The sequence below is a fragment of the Sinocyclocheilus rhinocerous genome, unplaced genomic scaffold (genome assembly GCF_001515625.1).
Source record: "Sinocyclocheilus rhinocerous isolate Xijiao unplaced genomic scaffold, SAMN03320098_v1.1 scaffold576, whole genome shotgun sequence".
Taxonomy (NCBI): domain Eukaryota; kingdom Metazoa; phylum Chordata; class Actinopteri; order Cypriniformes; family Cyprinidae; genus Sinocyclocheilus; species Sinocyclocheilus rhinocerous.
This window is the reverse complement of record NW_015662167.1, coordinates 876,604-894,525: the sequence shown is the minus strand read 5'-3', so window position 1 is coordinate 894,525 and position 17,922 is coordinate 876,604. Positions and strand designations below refer to the sequence as shown.

The 17,922-nt window shown below is 38.5% G+C and overlaps 3 protein-coding genes across 3 annotated transcripts in view; 1 reads left to right on the top strand and 2 right to left on the bottom strand.

Annotated features, from left to right (window-relative positions):
* Nucleotides 1-1,332: 1,332 nt before the first annotated feature.
* Nucleotides 1,333-6,023, top strand: LOC107727765 (tribbles homolog 2-like). Its single transcript, XM_016537752.1, has 4 exons — nt 1,333-2,167; nt 3,017-3,304; nt 3,410-3,702; nt 4,463-6,023. The coding sequence occupies exons 2-4, from the start codon at nt 3,017-3,019 to the stop codon at nt 4,923-4,925; spliced, it is 1,044 nt and encodes a 347-aa protein (XP_016393238.1). The 5' UTR covers nt 1,333-2,167; the 3' UTR covers nt 4,926-6,023.
* Nucleotides 6,024-6,274: 251 nt separating this feature from the next.
* On the bottom strand, nt 6,275-10,613 carry LOC107727770 (repressor of RNA polymerase III transcription MAF1 homolog). Its single transcript, XM_016537759.1, has 7 exons — nt 9,927-10,613; nt 9,636-9,764; nt 9,368-9,530; nt 9,150-9,271; nt 8,907-9,026; nt 8,103-8,207; nt 6,275-7,822 (listed from the first exon to the last, which is right to left on the bottom strand). The coding sequence occupies exons 1-7, from the start codon at nt 10,007-10,009 to the stop codon at nt 7,801-7,803; spliced, it is 744 nt and encodes a 247-aa protein (XP_016393245.1). The 5' UTR covers nt 10,010-10,613; the 3' UTR covers nt 6,275-7,800.
* A 696-nt stretch (nt 10,614-11,309) lies between these two features.
* The window catches only part of LOC107727775 (zinc finger CCCH domain-containing protein 11A-like), an 8,541-nt gene continuing 1,928 nt past the window's right edge, over nt 11,310-17,922 (bottom strand). The window contains exons 3-16 of the mRNA XM_016537765.1: nt 17,403-17,522; nt 17,182-17,305; nt 16,905-17,093; nt 16,644-16,709; nt 16,485-16,565; nt 16,290-16,391; nt 16,143-16,211; nt 15,957-16,052; nt 15,336-15,869; nt 15,177-15,244; nt 14,701-15,091; nt 14,318-14,481; nt 14,062-14,201; nt 11,310-12,546 (exon numbers count right to left, since the gene is read on the bottom strand). Coding sequence (XP_016393251.1) covers nt 12,339-12,546; nt 14,062-14,201; nt 14,318-14,481; nt 14,701-15,091; nt 15,177-15,244; nt 15,336-15,869; nt 15,957-16,052; nt 16,143-16,211; nt 16,290-16,391; nt 16,485-16,565; nt 16,644-16,709; nt 16,905-17,093; nt 17,182-17,305; nt 17,403-17,522 — 2,352 coding nt within the window. The 3' untranslated portion in view covers nt 11,310-12,338. The remainder of the gene's footprint in view (nt 12,547-14,061; nt 14,202-14,317; nt 14,482-14,700; nt 15,092-15,176; nt 15,245-15,335; nt 15,870-15,956; nt 16,053-16,142; nt 16,212-16,289; nt 16,392-16,484; nt 16,566-16,643; nt 16,710-16,904; nt 17,094-17,181; nt 17,306-17,402; nt 17,523-17,922) is intronic.

Here is a 17,922-nt window from a genome sequence, read left to right as displayed (position 1 = left end):
GTCAACACGCAGAGGAGCTGATCTACACTTTTAACTTTCAGATGGTGATATTAAAATGTTGTGACTCAGCTATGGCTGTCAAACCGAAGGATTACATTTTAAGAAATCCCCTGTATATCCATCCATCTATTTAGCGCATTTTTAATAGTTGCATCTGGTGGCTCGAGGTACAAGATAAACGATAAAACGCACCGTGCAACAAAAACGTTTCCATTTTAAGGAGTGGTTGGTCTCCCACTCAGGCCTATGATGGTGGAACAGCCCAGGAAACCTCTTTCCACCCACACACACATGAAACCTCTGACTCAACTTGAAACCATGAGCGCTGTGGAGGCATCCTGCTGACTGCCTGGTGCACCCCGCTTCAGGTTACAGGGTCTGCAACCAACATAGCGCAGGTCATCTATGAGATAAACATGTAGTGTACTAAATAACCAGTACACCAGCAATAATATAGACTAAAATCGAATAACACAAAACGAAGCTGCAAAACTTAATATGGAGTTAGGTTAAGATTAGCTCACTGAACATGCCTTAGAGGAAATTTACCTCAAGGAGGTTTAAATCAGTTTCATGTAATTTAACATCTTGAATAAAACAGACCTAAAATGAGTCAATTGTTGACCAACGGTAAGTGGTAAAATGTATATGGCCACCATAAAAATTTAGAGAATTTAATGAAAATGTTTGAGTTCATATTGAAATGTCTGACTTTTGGTTTCTCTGCAAACTTAAAACACAGTTTGAGGCATTGTTGAGATCCCTAGAGGAGACCTGAGAAAAGAGAAACATGTAAACTCCATTATTACACATTAATTTTCTATGGGTTCATAGTTCGTATTTTGCTCTATATCTGTCATCTACCTGCATGTCGCCCTGACAGACATTTGATGTGCAACACCAACACTGGTATTGAGTCATACACAGGGGTGGGGCATTAATCTTCACAACGGCAAAAAGAACAAACTTAACGTATATATATATAGCAACACATATAACACGGTTTTCGCTCGCTTTAATGTACATTCACACGATCTATTGCATTACTTTGTTTATATCCTGTGTAATTCAATAGGAGGCTATATTGATAGCACATTGTGCACTACATATTCGCTGCTTTTGAAACCGTCAAGATGTCGTGGTCAATTTAGCGGTATTTACTGCGTAAAATTGGCTAAATATTTCCATTAAACGCCACGCTTTGTGTTTGCAATCCACCCTTTGCAAACTTCAAAATTAGTGCGTACTATTGCGAAGCTCTGTACTAGATGTCGTCAGACCTGAGGGGCGGAGCCAAGATGTCGCAATCTTACTAAGAACAGCATCATCGAGTCAGGCTGGTGAGACACACTGAGCATATTAGACGTGCCCAGCCAAAGTGAGACTTTACAGTCAGACGGTCAGGCTGAGGGGCCACGTCTGATTTGTGATCTCATTATTAAAAGGACCTTTATTTCGGCAGCAACAAAAGACCAACTAAATGACTACTTTTTCATTTCTGTGCCGTCACCAACTCGGACGCGTCCTCTAAGCTAGTTAAACTTTCTTCGGACAATTCCTTGTGTGTCGTATCGCAAAACTTACAGTTAAGTGCGTTTAACAACGTTTAATCAAGTTTTATTTGTCCGGTATTCGCCGTGAAAGGTCTAAAACTATACCCGACCACCAAAGGACGTTATACCAACAGTGAAAATCAGGATCCAAGAAAATATTGTCCATGCAGGACGCGTTCATTCAGCGGGAATAAGGAACAAAGACATTCGTGCCAACAATTGAAGATCTCTTGGTGTTGCCGCCAGACTCACAAGTATCAATTTGCTCAATCTCCAGGACAAAGAAAGGGACAGGATACGCATGGAAAAAGTCTAAATGTGCACGAATATCTTCAAAACACTTTGAAGCCGGAGATACTTTTCAAATCACCTACTGTATAAGGCACGCGCCTCCTTTCAAACTGACTCCTATTTATTCTGCATTCATTGGAGACGACATTTTCTTTCTTATGCCGAGACGTAACTACAGCTGACAGTTTTTCAGTGCCCATTTCATAATATTGTATGTTTTTCCCCTGTGGAAATGTTCTCTGACAAGTAGACACAACTAAGTGCGCCTGTAGTTTTCATTGTTCTGTTTTGGAGAGGAGCGGGTCCTTTGTCTAAGCAGCGAGGTAAGTCCTGCGAACCTTTAAGCGTCACATTAACCTCTAGAATCACTATTTAGTACAACCAACCAAGAGTCCTTAAGATTAGTTCAATTATTGATCAACTTTCCCATTTAAACGATTATTGAGAAACACTTTGTGGTTAAACTTTACATGGAAAGTGATGCAGCGTATGTTGTTGTTTGAACCTTGTCAACTTGGATATCACATCCTATCTCTTGAGCATTTTGAGCATATTACTTAAATCGTTTATTCAGCTGAGAACTTTGGTGTAATGTTTTACGTTTGTGCTAAAAACCGCTCGCTCTGGGGATTTAGGTTCGAGTCCGACGTGACCTGGGTCAAGTTCCGAAACCTCACACACGAAAATGTTTAAAAATAGTCTTCTAAACAAAACCAAAAAATACTAATATTTTTAATAGAAAAAGTTAGTTTAAATGGTGAAGTGGAAGAAACCAGGCTACGTCATTGTATGACGTACGCTTAAATGTGTAATAACCATAGACTGTATGGTAATAACTGTATGACTCACAGGCGCCGAGCAGCATTTCGAAAAGAACTTGAGTCAGTATGATCGAGCAACCCTGCTCATCACATAGTCATTCAACAGTTTTAAATTACCTCCTTTCATTACACAATATTAACGAACCTCCCATTCTTGTTGAGTTAGTTAGTTAGTGTGAGATATTATAGTGTTGAATTGTGGCGCAATAAAATCAAATGCACTCATTTTTATCAATTTTCCTTTTCACCTTTGTGCATAGACTCTTCATTCTTCATCCAATATGCCTTTATGGTACGTTAAGTCATGCTGTCACAAGGTCATGAACTTACCCAGTCTTGTTTTTGTCACAGATGAGTATGAACCTGTCAACTCCTACACCTCCACTGCGACTGAAGCGAGTAGACTTTGAGGACTCTCACAACACCGATACCATCAAATGCAAGCGCCGCAGACTCAGCCAACCTCCATCCCCGGGTCTCGCGCCCTGTCTTCGCCCCCTGTCCCAGAGCCATGAGCAGCCGGGCTCAGAGAAGCACCATGTCTCACGTATTGGGCCCTACATCTTGCTGGAGGCCACAGAAGGAGCTCAGACGTTCAGAGCGGTTCATCAGGTCACGGAACAGGAGTACACATGCAAGGTGAGCATAGATGCTTCATTATAGTGGATTTAAAATAGTTTCTGTTAATATAAGTTGATGTAGTGAGGGATCAATAATCATCTTGTTTTGGTATGTTGCCACCAGGTGTTTTCCATTAAGAAGTATCACGAGTTCATCGCACCCTACACACGTCTGCTTCCACACAGCAACATCTGCAAGATCTCAGAGGTGGTGCTCGGGGAGGCCAACGTGTACACATTCTTCGAGCGTAACTATGGAGACATGCACTCATACGTGCGCACCTGCAAGAGGCTGCAGGAGGATGAGGCAGTGCGCCTGTTTGGCCAGATGGCAGCCGCGGTCGCGCACTGTCATGAGAACGGTGTCATTTTAAGAGACCTTAAACTGCGCAAGTTCGTGTTCACCGATCCACAGAGGTCAGTAACTTAGTATTTTATTCTTTAATTACTAGCTAATCAAGTCAAACCTGCTCTTGGTAGTAGAGATGCATAATATTAAACGCCAGCAAATATTACAAATATTTTTTTGCACAGTATTGAATTTTTTATTAATTGCGCATTCTCATTTCCCCTATATTTCTTTTAAATTACCTTAGTTGTTTAATACTAACTAAATGCTATATATTTTTAAAAGCATTAATAATTTAATAACATTAGCAAATCTTAAAATTAATATCAATTTTTTTATAGTTGTAATGCTAAATTTAATTGTAGTATTTAAAATGACTGTGTTTTTTATTTAAACAGTATAGAATTTTAATACTGTTATTTACTGTTATTTATTAAAAATAATAATTGGCTTATTGGTATTGGACAGAATTTTAATATTTTTATTGTCATTGTTTATAACAAGATTACTCCATAAAGGTGTTGTTAAATTTAAATAAATAGTATAAACAAACTTTTATATTAACTACTATATTAAATAATGTATAAATGAATTATAGATTAATATAAAATAAATAGTTAAATAATAAAAAAATTGTTAAAACATAGCAATTTAAAAAATAAAATTATGCATTTTTTAAGTGTATAAAATATTAGATCCACACTAATTACAACCTGCAGGATTTGCATAGGCGTTACCTTGTCTTGCTCATTTAGCAAATATTTTCCAGTATTTTTAACGCAGGAGGTAGTTATCAGGTGGCTGATAGATGCTCTTTTGTTTCCTCAGAACAAAGCTGGTCTTGCAAAACCTGGAGGACTCCTGTCTTCTTAACGGGAATGACGATTCGCTGACGGACAAACATGGCTGCCCGGCCTACGTCGGCCCGGAGATCTTAAACTCACAGCACTCGTACTCAGGGAAGGCTGCCGACGTATGGAGCCTTGGCGTGGTTCTCTACACCATGCTAGTAGGACGTTATCCATTTCAGGACGTGGAACCCACAGCACTGTTCAGCAAAATTCGCAGGGGTGCGTTCACCATCCCGGAGACTCTCTCACCCAGAGCTAAGTCACTGGTGTGTTGCATGCTGAGGAAGTCTCCCTCGGAGAGGCTCGAGGCTGGAGATATACTCTTCCACCCGTGGCTCCACTGTAACAACAACGTATCCCTCAACCAGCACTCCAGCACCAGACACTCGACAGATCAGGTGGTGCCTGATTTTGAACCAAATGAGAATGAAGATTGTTAATGAGCTGCTTCATTCTGTTTACCCACAATCGGGGGATTGGACTCTATGGAGGAAGAGATTGCCTCGTAAGGTATGCAGAGTTCAAGGGCATCAATTGGAAGATTCCAGAAACTACGACAGTACTGTTTTTTTACCTTGCGAGGAACTGCTGAGGTGTTCGTGATGGGCCAGAGACTGACCTTGTAGTCTTTACAGACAGATAACGGTGTTTCTTACCTCTGAAAATATCCATTTGTGGTCATCTCTCCAAGAAAACGACACCGGAGGACAAAAAATGCTGCTTTCCTAGCAGACGTTAGTTCACGGCACAGCTTCATTCCTGAAAGAAAGTCATGAGGCTCGTGCACATGATTTTAACATCAGTATTGTCTAATCAGTGCATGGATTTTCCATTGTACACCCATGTTGTGTAAATTAAAGTACCTCTAACTTAATTCCTGGTATACTTGATGCACACTTTGTGCCTTTATGTACTGTTTACATACTTTTGCAGTGGAAAATACAGATTTGACTATTTAAAGTGCCTTTTTTTCCCAGAAAAACAGCCAATGTTGTTGTTGTTGGACTTGTAAGAAGTACCAAAGATTTGAGTTTTTCCTCCCCCAGTCTGAGAGTGTGTATCTGCAACGGGTCAGCACGAGTGCTCATGTTTCCTTTTCATGTGAAGAATTCAAGAGTCTCTTTTGTAAATGTCTTTCCATCTGTTAAACTATGTACTTGTGCTGTAGAGCAGGTTTAACCCTGAAGGGATGTGGGGCAAATCATGCGCCACAGGAAGCATCCATATAATGGTTTAGAGGTGTGCCTGTTGAGCGAAACAAAGGCTTTACATACGTTATCGTTTGTGATGCCTGCATGCAATGCTTTCACCCTTTTTTCGTTAAAGTACCTGTCATTTTGTAGATATCTTTTTGTTACTAGCGATAAGTGGACACTACATTTGTTGTTGTTTCAAGGGTTGACGTACCTACAAACAAGTATTTTGTTGTTGCCAGTACAAATAAAATGAAAAAAAAAAAAAATTTAAGACTGCATTGCTGCTTATTAATGATTCATTATGAGATTTGGCCTGATTAATTACACACATTCAGTACAAAAAGCAGTACTTTTTTTTTTTATTTCAGCAAGGTTTTGTAATAAGAACATGTGTTTTCTGAAGTAAAAATCGCAATCAGTGCACATTAAGTCAGTAAATATTTATTTGACATAGCATTTTGAAAATAACAAAAATGCTCTTTAAAAGAATATTCATAAAAATGTGTTAAGCTGCCAAGAAGGAAATGTTAATGTATCATTAATGCATAAATCTGCATCCAATGGTACTCACCCTTGATTTTTTTTCAGGATTATTACTCAAAACATTTGTAGAAATAACCTATGAAGTTAAGAGCAAAAGTGATCTTACATCTTTCTGCTCGTATCCTGTTCTTATACTGGTGCAAAATTACAAACATAGATGGGTCACAGTCAAATCTAAAACAGAAAAGGAATTCAGTAAGATTGCAACTTCACCACATATGGCCAGATCTTCAAGAGGCCCTCCAACACATAACAGCAGACAACATGAACTATAGCGCTCATCATGAGTAAGTGTTATTTATTCAAGCCATAGTAGAAAGACTAAGCAACAGCACTGAATCTGATCAGACAAATTCGTTCACTATCAAGCTATATGTCAAGCGGGATGTAATAAAGTTAAGAAACAGCCACTGACACCCACTCAAAGTTTATAGATAATCAATATCCACAGAACCATGTTAGATCTACAGCTTTAAACACAACAGCAAACACTATCAAGAGTCAAATGTGTTGTCAGACAATGAAAAATAAGTCACCACAAACAAGTCTTCATGGAAGAAAGCAGAACTGCAATGTTTACTTCACGTTATACACCTCACAAATGTTACGAAATCCAAATAAAAACCAGTAACAACAAACAAAACCTTTATAAAAACTAAACTTTACAGACCCATCATGGTTCTCCTTTCACATATTTATTAGTTTTGGGGGCGCAACTAAAAAAGGAAGTTGATCCATAGGTTAAGACACTAATAAATCTACTGGGCGATGTTTACGCTGATATCCGTTTAAATATAATTTTTTCCTGAGGCAAGAAAGTTGCAGGAAAATATATTAAATCCTACAAAACAAAATGACGCTCATCCATTAACTTCTACTGTAATTAATAGAGAAAAAAATCGGGGATGTTGATATAAAGAAAAATGAGTTATAAGCATGTATAGGCCTCACAAACATGGAAACTCGAAATAACATTTAAATGTGAACTATGACTTACAATCTCTTAATTTCATTTAATGCTCAAAATGCCTTAAAACTTAAAATAAGCTCCAAAAATAAAAAATAAAATAAAGCAGTAAAGGATAACCAGAGACAGAAGACAAGGATGTTGAAGGATGCCACCTAGTGGAAATACTGTTGTAAAGTTCTTGGAGCCATAAAAACTAGTGGAAATAATGAACATGAATAAATGAATGAGGGTTGAGTAACAAAAAAATAAAATAAAAAGACAGAGAGAGGGAGAAAACAGACAGAGAGAATAAACCTTATATACTTGCACTCAGATACAAATAAAATGACCTCTTTGGAAATGTAAAATGGCAAGTAAAAATATCATAACACATGTTCCCTCCAGTGGAATTCAGAGGAACATTAAGAGAATGCAATGGAAAGTACACAGAAAAGTAAAGGAAAATGCTAAAGTGCAATGAATAGCACTCTCTGGATTACCACATCTCTCCATTCTTAAGCAATGACCAACAATATATAAAAATGGAATAAGAAACAGAAAAGAATTACAGGCAATTAAAACTCAGACAAGAGATGCTGGCTTCAGATGACAAGGAGGAGGGCTTCATCAGGCACACAGTGCACCATACCTGTGGAAAGACCCATCAATCTATCATTGACTTCAATGACACAAGCTGCTGCTCGTCAGTCTGGTAATATCAGAGTAATATTGTTTAAAGTTACACTGCAATGTTACTTTTGGCTGTTGGCCATCCATTAGCAAATACACTGGAACCACAAGATTTATTTGCAGTCATTTTTCTGTCAAATCTGAATGATGATAACGCAACAGCCATGGGTGTTCATGATGCAGTACTTCCTAGAGAAGTGATAATAAATAATAACGGTGCAGTTCGCATAGTTCCTCACCTCCCTTCATCCATGTTGCCCTCTTCCTCTTCCTCATAGCTGCCCTCATCTAACTCCAGATCCAGTTCAGTGTCGATGCCAGAGTCTCGTGGAGCCATGAAAAGACTAAAGGATCACAAACACAAAAATTCAGAGCTCAATGGATTTTTTAAAAACTTTTTTTTCCTCCCCACGTTGGACCAGCTGATCTTTAATAATAATAATAATAATAATAATGTAAAATAAATTGTATAAACAGACTACCGTTCAAAAGGCCAGTAAGATTCTTTGCATTTTTTGAAAGAAGTCAGTTATGTTCGCTAAAGCAATATACATGAATAAAAAAAAGTAATATTGTAAAATATCACAATAATATAAAATAACTTGATGTTAAAAAACTGTATAAAAATAAAAGATTCCGCTGATGGTAAAGCTGTTTTTTTTGTTGTTGAATTTCATAATCATTCAGAAACTATTCTAATATCCCAATTTGGTGCTAAAGACCCTTTTCTTATTATTAGCTATGTTAAAAATATTTGTGCTACTCTGTATTTTTGTGGAAACCGTGATACATTTTTTTTCAGGATTCTTTGATAAGGTTTAAAAGAACAGCTTTTATTTTAAATAAAAATCTTATGTACATTATAAATGTATTTACTGCCATTTTTGATCAATTTAATGCATCCATGCGGAATAAAAGTGTTCTTCCACCCCCACATAACATAATATTCAGTCTGTAATAAAATCATTGCCTCTTTCATTACAAAGATAACTTTTTTGTATGTTGATGCTGAATTGCTTTCTACCTGACACAAAGATTCTAACCTGACAGAACAGCATGTGAAGAACACAATCCTCTTCAGTCTTTTGTTATAAAAGAAGTAGTTGAAGGACCACAGGTTGCCTTCTTCCCCATAAGGGTCGGAATCCAGATCTGGATTGTAGCTGTCACAGAATGCAATCAGAGCTTGCTTAATTTAGTGCTGTACAAACAAACACTATTCAAAAGCATTCATCAAATTTTAGACAAGCCTGACTGAACATGGATTTTAAAAGCAGAATATCTACCTGTATATGTCACATTCAGCAAGGCTGATCTCCTTGTCTAGAGCTTCCCATAACTGAGGCTGTAGGTGACTGTACGCCTCACCCGCAGCAGCAGACAAACTGCTGTTCACTGCATTAAACACCTGCGGAAATCATGAATTATGTTTTATAATTCTATATATATAAGAATGAGTGCATATGTTGTTTCAGAAACTGTAACCATTTAACATCAAAATTACCCAATTAACACTGGGCTCCTTGCTGAAATCGTGGCCTTTGGTGCGACTGAAGTCGTAGTCTGGCCGGAAGGATTCATTGAGAGTGGCGATCAGGTAAAAGAGCGTCTTTCTGCTGCACTTGTCCGAAAGAGGACCCTCCCCATCATCCAAACTCTGACTCAGTCTGAAAGTAAAACATATTTCAGTAAATGTGCAATGACTTTCTGGAAGACATGTATTGTATTGTGTGTAAGTGAGGGGGGTACCTCTAGAAAAGTCTTTGACTTACTTGTTGGGGCTGATTCCTGAGCTCTGCGGAGGAGACAGAGCCTCCAGCACATGCGGCTGCCCCTCCTGACAAAACAGCTTAAACATCTGCTTGTCATCACCTGCCATCTTACAGGAGTAGCTCTCAATACTACAGAAACATCACAGCAGTGTCATTAGAACAAAATACTTCAAATAACACTCTGACACCAGAACAGTGTGAATAACACGTCCTTTACTCAGTTCCCCTTTATGTGTTCTGAGTGTTCAGATAGGTAAATGTTGTTTATAAAACCAAGTATTGAGCACTTACCGTCCAAATATCTTACAGTCTCCCGTTTCAATAGTGAGCAGACTGTTTATGGCCTCAAAACCTGAGTTTTCCAGGAGCTTCATGGTTTATTCAACTTTATTATATATACTGACAGAATTGCAATGACTCTTTAGAGCCACTAGATGTCAGTTTCTTTGATAAACAACCATCGGCCTGTTATTCCGCCGTTACACCAAACCAAAACAATGTTTAGCACGTTAGTTTGGAGAATATACGGCTCAAACAGAAATATATCAATAATAAACAACTAGCCAATACTGGGTCATAACCAAATAACCACTAACCTCGATGTATTCTACAGAAGCCCCTTTAAAAACAAACGGCTCTCTATTACATTCAAATGTAAAAAAATAAGCCACCCTTGCAGATTCTTACGACCGCGTAAATAATCTTCTCCGGTTGCTTAATGGACTTCTATGTCTAATAAATATCTCTTCCTTTTTACTGTGAAATTTCCAATACCTGCCATTAAACAAGCTAAAATTTAGAGGGAAATTATGCATCCCAGCTATTGAATCAGAACTTGAGGAGAATTCCAAGGCTTATAAAAGCCTCAATCCTCGGTTTATGGTTGTCTATTTGTGTGGAGGAATGACAACAGCAGAGGACGAGCGTTTGTGTTGCAGTTTTCGGTCGCAGTAATACGCAGTTGCCTTTTCCCTGTGTTTTTTTCGGTCAGGATGTCATAGTGATACAAGTGTTACATGTTTACCGCCACCTGCTGGCTTGGGGTTTAATGGCGCTTCTCTTTTTCCCTGAATCATAACAAAGAAATGTACAATATAGATTCTGTGAGGCTTCCAATGACGAAACATCAGTGATAGCGCATCAAAATCATGGCAAAACAAAGCATTTAATTCAAGTTTTTTTAACAGAGTATTCGTATACTTTTGCATTTCTGAATTTAAATATTCTTAAGCTGTAATTGTAGTGAATATGTTCTATTGTTGTATTTCTTAAGGTCTAAGAAAAACATCTAGAGATTTACATGCTGCACACTTAAGGATTTTAGAGGTTATTTTTTAACAATGCAAAAAAAAAAAAAAAATTGTAGGTGGGATCAGGGCCACCTCGGTCCATTCGCGATTGTGTCCTGGGGGGTGTGGGTTGGTCCCCCTCGGACCCCTCAATACGAGCCCAGTGCATCCGCACCAGTTGCACCTCCCTAAGGACGGCCCTGGGTGGGATGGTATTTTTTTAAATAATTGGGCACAAAAATGCAGCTAAAACTAATGTTGCATCACAAACACCTCAAATATAATATATTTCTAAAAAATATACGTTCTTAAATACTTGCGTTACTACAAGCATTTACATAATATAATGCTTGCTTGATAAATCCCGTTAAAAACTGAAACAATATTTTCTCAAAGACATTTTATTTACAAAGTTGGTTTTGAAGAGGTGCAACTCAACTGAAGACAGACGCTGCAGTAAAGATAACATTTTCACATCCCAGTCCCTTAATGCATGATGTCACTTAATTAAGGTGAATAAAAAGAAAGAGAAGACATGGACGGTCAAGACATTTCCAAAGAAAACAAAACATACAAGTTAAGCAAAGCTGAAGTATTTTCCCTGAGAACACCGCTTCATATTTACACGTTTCATTCAGAAGTCCGAGAAGGAAATTCACTGCTAAAATAATTTGATATTAATTTCACAAAGTGAAAATGTATAGACGGTCCCCAAGGGAATATCATGTAGCATAACATTTCTTAAGTTCTTAAAGGTCTTAATTTATGCAGAAATGAAGAAAGGCGAGCTATGACCTTTAGCTATCTGTCAGACCATTAAACAATAGGACCATAAAATGTTTGCCTAAACTAAATCAAAGGTGAGCAAAATGACCTGTTAAAACAATGTTGATAATGATGTCCAAAGAACATTTAATGGATCATAAATACATGTAACTCAAAACGAAGACTAAGAAAGGTGTGGCCTTAATGTGCCTCTCTAATAAAAAGCTATTTTTCAGCATACACAGTACACAACTGAAAACTTCCTGTCTTTGTAATACATGAGTGATAGTGCTATAACACAACCTCCAACACAATCATTATACCCGAGGCTGTCTTACAATGGCTTGTCAATACCTGCAACAGCTAAATAAGATTTTTTCCTCTTTTTTGACAGCTTTAGGAAGTCAACTAAAAGAAAACAAGAGGACAAGACCTGTACACCACAACTGGTGTTTCTCAAGCACTATTTGATGAAGAAATCATATTTACATCGACAAGAAAAAACCTAAAAGAAACATTAAAACAGATCTATTAGAGCTTGAAAATAAAAAAGTCTTAATTTAAAATGCTGTGGATTAAATGGTGTCACAGTCCTTTCAAATTCATAGTGGCAGTGTTTTTGTAAGAAAACGGATGACATCGCTCATGTCTAACTGTCAATCATTTCTGAGAGTTCTAAAAGGAGGTCGTCCTCTCCCTTGCCCGAATCCAATTCCAAGTCATCCTCAAGCCGATCATCAGTAAATTCATCTAACAGGTCTTCAAAGTCATCCACTGATGAACTGGTAACAACAGGAGTACGACCAGTAGTGGTGCTGGACCGCCGAGGGCGCATGTTGGGTGTTTTGACCACAGGGCTACAAGGGGAAGAAAATATATAAAAACTAAGTAATTGTGTATGTAAATAAATATTACTAATATTTAATTATATAAGGGGTGTAACGGTACACATATTCATACTGAAAATTTTCGTTACGGGTCTTTCGGTTCAGTACGCACGAGTACAGAACAAATCGGTCAATTTTTTCAGGCAATTCAGACAATAAATGCCATTTTGGTGCTCTTTGACATGGTGCAACTGATCACTGTATAAACGCCTCAGTTCTAACCGCAGCGCAGAGCGTGAGTGAGTGTGATCATCCCTTCCACTTTATTACTAGTTTTAACGCGAAACATACATGAATGACTAAAAGGAGGTCGTCCTCTCCCTTGCCCGAATCCAATTCCAAGTCATCCTCAAGCCGATCATCAGTAAATTCATCTAACAGGTCTTCAAAGTCATCCACTGATGAACTGGTAACAACAGGAGTACGACCAGTAGTGGTGCTGGACCGCCGAGGGCGCATGTTGGGTGTTTTGACCACAGGGCTACAAGGGGAAGAAAATATATAAAAACTAAGTAATTGTGTATGTAAATAAATATTACTAATATTTAATTATATAAGGGGTGTAACGGTACACATATTCATACTGAAAATTTTCGTTACGGGTCTTTCGGTTCAGTACGCACGAGTACAGAACAAATCGGTCAATTTTTTCAGGCAATTCAGACAATAAATGCCATTTTGGTGCTCTTTGACATGTGCAACTGATCACTGTATAAACGCCTCAGTTCTAACCGCAGCGCAGAGCGTGAGTGAGTGCGATCATCCCTTCCACTTTATTACTAGTTTTAACGCGAAACATACATGAATGAACATCTCACTCCTCACATAATCACTCAATTGATGTTTCAACCGCAGAAAGACGTCATTAAAACGATTTGTAAACAAAATGTCACGTAGCATTTCATTTACCTCAGGCAAGTCATCAGTGTCTACAGCTCGTTATTTGCTAGAAAAATCAAGTACAGAGAAGAGCATTTCACGAAATGTTGGGAACTACGTACTCATATTTTACTTTAACTGTCAGTGATGTCTTCATTATTTAATGCATGTTTAAATAAATGTTATGAAACAAGTTATGACAGCCACTCTGTAAAATATTATATTTAAACAACAAATAGAAATTGTATAATTTAGAAGCTAATTGATATGTTTGCATTCAGTTTTTTAAATTTGAGTGTTGATTATTAAAGTTAAAAATAAATAGTAATTGAATTTTCATTAAAAAAAAAAAAAAAAAAAATTTTTTGAACACTTTGTTTAGTTTTTTCTCCTGCTGTACAATAAAATACAAACTTTATTTCTATAGCATTTTGTTTTTTCTCCTGCTGTACCGAAACCATACCGAACCGTAACGTCAAAACAAGAGGTACGTACCGAACCGTCATATTTGTGTACCGTTATACCCCTATACACACACACACACACACACAATTTATTATTTAAAAAAAGCATTATGTCTGAAATACATGAGAACAATTTCCATACCTTTGGGGGACCGCAACAACTTCAGGAGATGTAGTACTGGCGGGCTCAATGCAGTTCATAGGCACCATATGAATATCCACGGTGTTGGAAGGCACCTGCTGAGTGTTGGACTTAACATCTGGAGAGGCTGGTGACTCCACCTAAAAAAAAAAAAATCAATCAATCAATCAAACAGTATTCTATATTTTTTCTAATACAGTGACGCACCAGACTTGCCTAACACCTCAATTTAAATAATAAATATACTAACTCTTACCCTAAGGTGCTTGTTGGGAATAACCAGCGAGGAAGGTGTTTGACAGGCAGTGTTAAGAGGTTTCACTTCAGCAACAGCAGAGTGAACTTTTGCAGCTTTCCTCTTTTGGGTAGGCTGGGCTGCCGGCTTTATTACTGACGGCTTCACATTCACCTTGGGCTTCACTGAAATGCAGGCAAATGCAATGGATTGAGTAGGCCATTTGGAAAATTATTCATTTACATTTCTATTTTATACATACAGACACACTTTTTTATTACATAAATATTAGTACCATTGTAAGCATTACTGTCATGTAGAAAGCATTACTGTGTAGAAACAGAAGTTAAATAAACAGTTAAAGAGAGATTGAATATGACCATCAATTAATGTTAAATTCATACCCTTGGTCTCTGTTTGAATAGTTCCCTCAGCTAGCTGGACAGGTATCACGGGAGAGGTTGAGGGCTTCGGTGTGTTTGATCGAGTCGGTGTGTTCGTCGATGGAGTCCTGTCTCCAGAGTGCTCGGGGGAGCTTTTCTGGGGCGTTTCTGGGGCAGCAGGAAGAGGAGAGCTCTTGTTTTTGAGGGCAATCCGCTTTCTCACGGTTGTTTGTGGTTGGGCAGAGGGTTCAGAGGCTGGCGGTGAGGCTGCAGGTGCAGACAGTCCTGCGTCTTTCTGGTTGGTGGAGGTGACTTGCTCCTCCTGCAGCTTGCGGAGTCTCTTCTCTCGCATGATCTCCTCAAACGTTTTTACTTTAACGGTCTCACTGGTGGGTTTACCTTTTCCATTTGCCTGCGAGTTGAACGGAGCAAACAATTATTCGAGAAACAATAATATTTAGATATGCCTGTTGTTCTGTGTTTAATTTGTAGCTTACCTCTATTGCAGGTTCTGATTTCTTATCAGGATCATCTGGTTTTGTCTGACCCACAGTGCATGCAGCTGCTGGAAAGAATTAACAGCTATGTGAACACACTTCTTTGGGCATATGAGGTAACCATTTCAAACTAGGAAAACATGAATGTGTCTGACTTACATGAGCTTTTATTAATGCGTAGAATGCGCCTCTTTGGAGGTCCACTTGACTCTGCTTCAGTTGAGGTCGGGGTCTTATCGTCTGTGGTCTCTTGAAGCTGTGCCTGCATCCGGGCTGCCTTTTCCCTGCGTATCTCCTCCAGCGTTTTTACTCGTACCTCCCCAGCTGCCACAGGAGCCTTGACCGCAGCTCCGGCAGTGGAAGGTCCTTCATTCCCCTCTGGGCTTCTGGCTGTTGTGCTCACTTCCTGGGCTTTTTTTTCCTGCATTTTTTTCTTTTCGAGAAGGATTTCAGAGAAGGTCTTAACTTGAGGTCCGCCAGCGGGTTTGACACTTTTCTTGGATGGGCTCAGCGCCTTCACCGGCACTTCTTTCACAACACGCACAACTTTAATTGTGTTGAGGTTTTTGGCTGCCTTCTCTTGCCGAATCTCCTCGAGGGTTTTTATACGGATATCTCCAGATGATTTTGGCTCGCTGTCAGTGCTAGACGAGGCGGCAGTCAACCCAAGTCTTTCACGCACTGGTTTCGGAGCTATAAAGAGATCAGGAAAAAAGAAATTATGAAAAAGATACAAAAGACCCACACAACTAGAGCTGCCACAATAAACAAATCTTTCACCTTTCTGTGGTAGCACGTCTGTGGAGGATTCAACAATTCCACCGAGACGTTCAGCAAGGCGTCGTTTTAAAGGTAGGTCTTCCTCCACAGGAGCATCTTTAATTAAACGACATCATCATCTTTCAGTTTTTGTAAAAAGGGGTCGCAGATACATAAATGTGAAGCAAACGGTTTTCATAAACTTACCTCTGGACAAAATTCTTTTCCCAAGTCTGTCCGCAATTTTTCTTTTTCCAATTTCATTAACAGATGAATCTGCAACAGATTTTAAAATTATTGAATGGTTCGATACTGTAAAAAAACAAAAGTTTTAAAACCTTATGGACCACTCACCAATGCTGGCATTGTTAACTTCCCGATGTGAGAGAGACTGAATGTTTTCCTTTTCAATAGCAGTTCCTTTGTTTTGGGCTGAGCCTTGCATGGTGGACTGCCCTGCAACCAAATGAAAAGCGAATATTAAAATGATCCATCAGATGGCTTAACAGCAAAACTTACCCAAACAAATAGTGCTGAGGGTTAATTTACCAGATTTCTTCAAACTTGCCATGAGTGCTTTCCTCAATCTGATCTCCTCTAGTGTCTGGATACCAAAGTTCAGCGAATCATCTGCATGACCGATAATGATTAAATAAAGCTCCTAATATATAAAAGAAAATATCAACAGAACATGGAAACAATCTTTACTTTTGCTTGGGATCATTTTTCGGGGTGATCCTCCAAGAGATTCATCTCCTTCCTCTGAGAATTGATCTGCAAATATTGAAGTAAAAAGACAGTGAGTATTTCTAGACGAGGGATGCAAAACTCTATTCTTATTGGTCCATCTGCAGCCCATAGCTCCAACCCTAATTAAGCACACCTGAACCAGCTAATCAAGGACTAATTAAGGGTTGGAATCAACCACGAACGGGATTGGACAGCCTGTTCACAGAAATGTGAGCTCACCATCCTCATCGTCGTCATCGACAGGGTTGATGACCACTGGTGGATGGGTAGGGCTGGGGACATTCTCTTGGGTCTCAGTTCTAATGACCCCTCTTAACTGCGGGTTAGTGGGGTTTGCAGTGGGCGCAGGGACTTGATTGACTTGGTCCTCGAGTGGGGTCTCTTCCTTCTCCTTTCGCACTACTTGTCCTATTTAAAAAAAGACAAAAAGGCCAGTTTATATTAGAAATTTATAAAGACCGGTATAGTTCAAATTACTGTAAAGACAACAAAATACCTTTGTCTGGGGCAAAATAATTCCCATCGATGACGCGCGGCTTCTCATGATGGAAAGCACAGTGAGGTTTCTGGCAGCCAGCCAGCTGGTTCTCCCAATAGCATGCGATTTCCTTGCGGTTTTTCTATAAAAGTAATAACAGGGTGGATCATTATTGAGGTCCCATTTGAGAAACAATGGAAGGATCTTAACAGAAAGAGGTTTTGGAATTGGTCACAAACCTTTATTTCCATATGGCGAAACATGCAGACATTACGGAAGCACCTTTGCTCTTGCCACAGGGTGCAGACCGTCTCGCTACCCATGGCGTCCTCGCAGTGTCGAAAAGGGCAGCTGTTACCCTTAAAAGGCAAAGCGCAACACCAAAAATTTACTTTTAATTATGATCATAATTTTGTTTATGTATGTGTGTATATAGAAAACCTTTTCATATTACTTTCCATATTAAATCTTTATTTAAAAATGTAATATTTTATTTAAAATACATATCTAAATATATACATGTGACCCTGGACCACAAAACCAGTCATAAGGGTAAATTTTTTGAAATTGACATTTATATATCTACTCATATATATGAATAAATAAGCTTTCCATTCATGTATGGTTTGTCATGATAGGACAATATTTGGCAGAGATGCAACTATTTGAAAATCTGGAATCTGAGGGTGTAAAAAAATCAAAATACTGAGAAAATCGCATTTAAAATTGTCCAAATGAAGTTCTTAGCAATGCATATTA

Excerpts from the sequence above, each read along its gene's own strand:
- LOC107727765 (XM_016537752.1), top strand. The coding sequence starts at position 3,017 with ATGAGTATGAACCTGTCAACTCCTACACCTCCACTGCGACTGAAGCGA. Across the intron at positions 3,305-3,409 it reads AACAGGAGTACACATGCAAG|GTGTTTTCCATTAAGAAGTA; the intron begins GTGAGCATAGAT and ends TGTTGCCACCAG. Across the intron at positions 3,703-4,462 it reads GTGTTCACCGATCCACAGAG|AACAAAGCTGGTCTTGCAAA; the intron begins GTCAGTAACTTA and ends TTGTTTCCTCAG.
- LOC107727770 (XM_016537759.1), bottom strand. The coding sequence starts at position 10,009 with ATGAAGCTCCTGGAAAACTCAGGTTTTGAGGCCATAAACAGTCTGCTC. Across the intron at positions 9,027-9,149 it reads GCTGAATGTGACATATACAG|CTACAATCCAGATCTGGATT; the intron begins GTAGATATTCTG and ends ATTCTGTGACAG. Across the intron at positions 7,823-8,102 it reads GGCAACATGGATGAAGGGAG|GTATGGTGCACTGTGTGCCT; the intron begins GTGAGGAACTAT and ends GTCTTTCCACAG.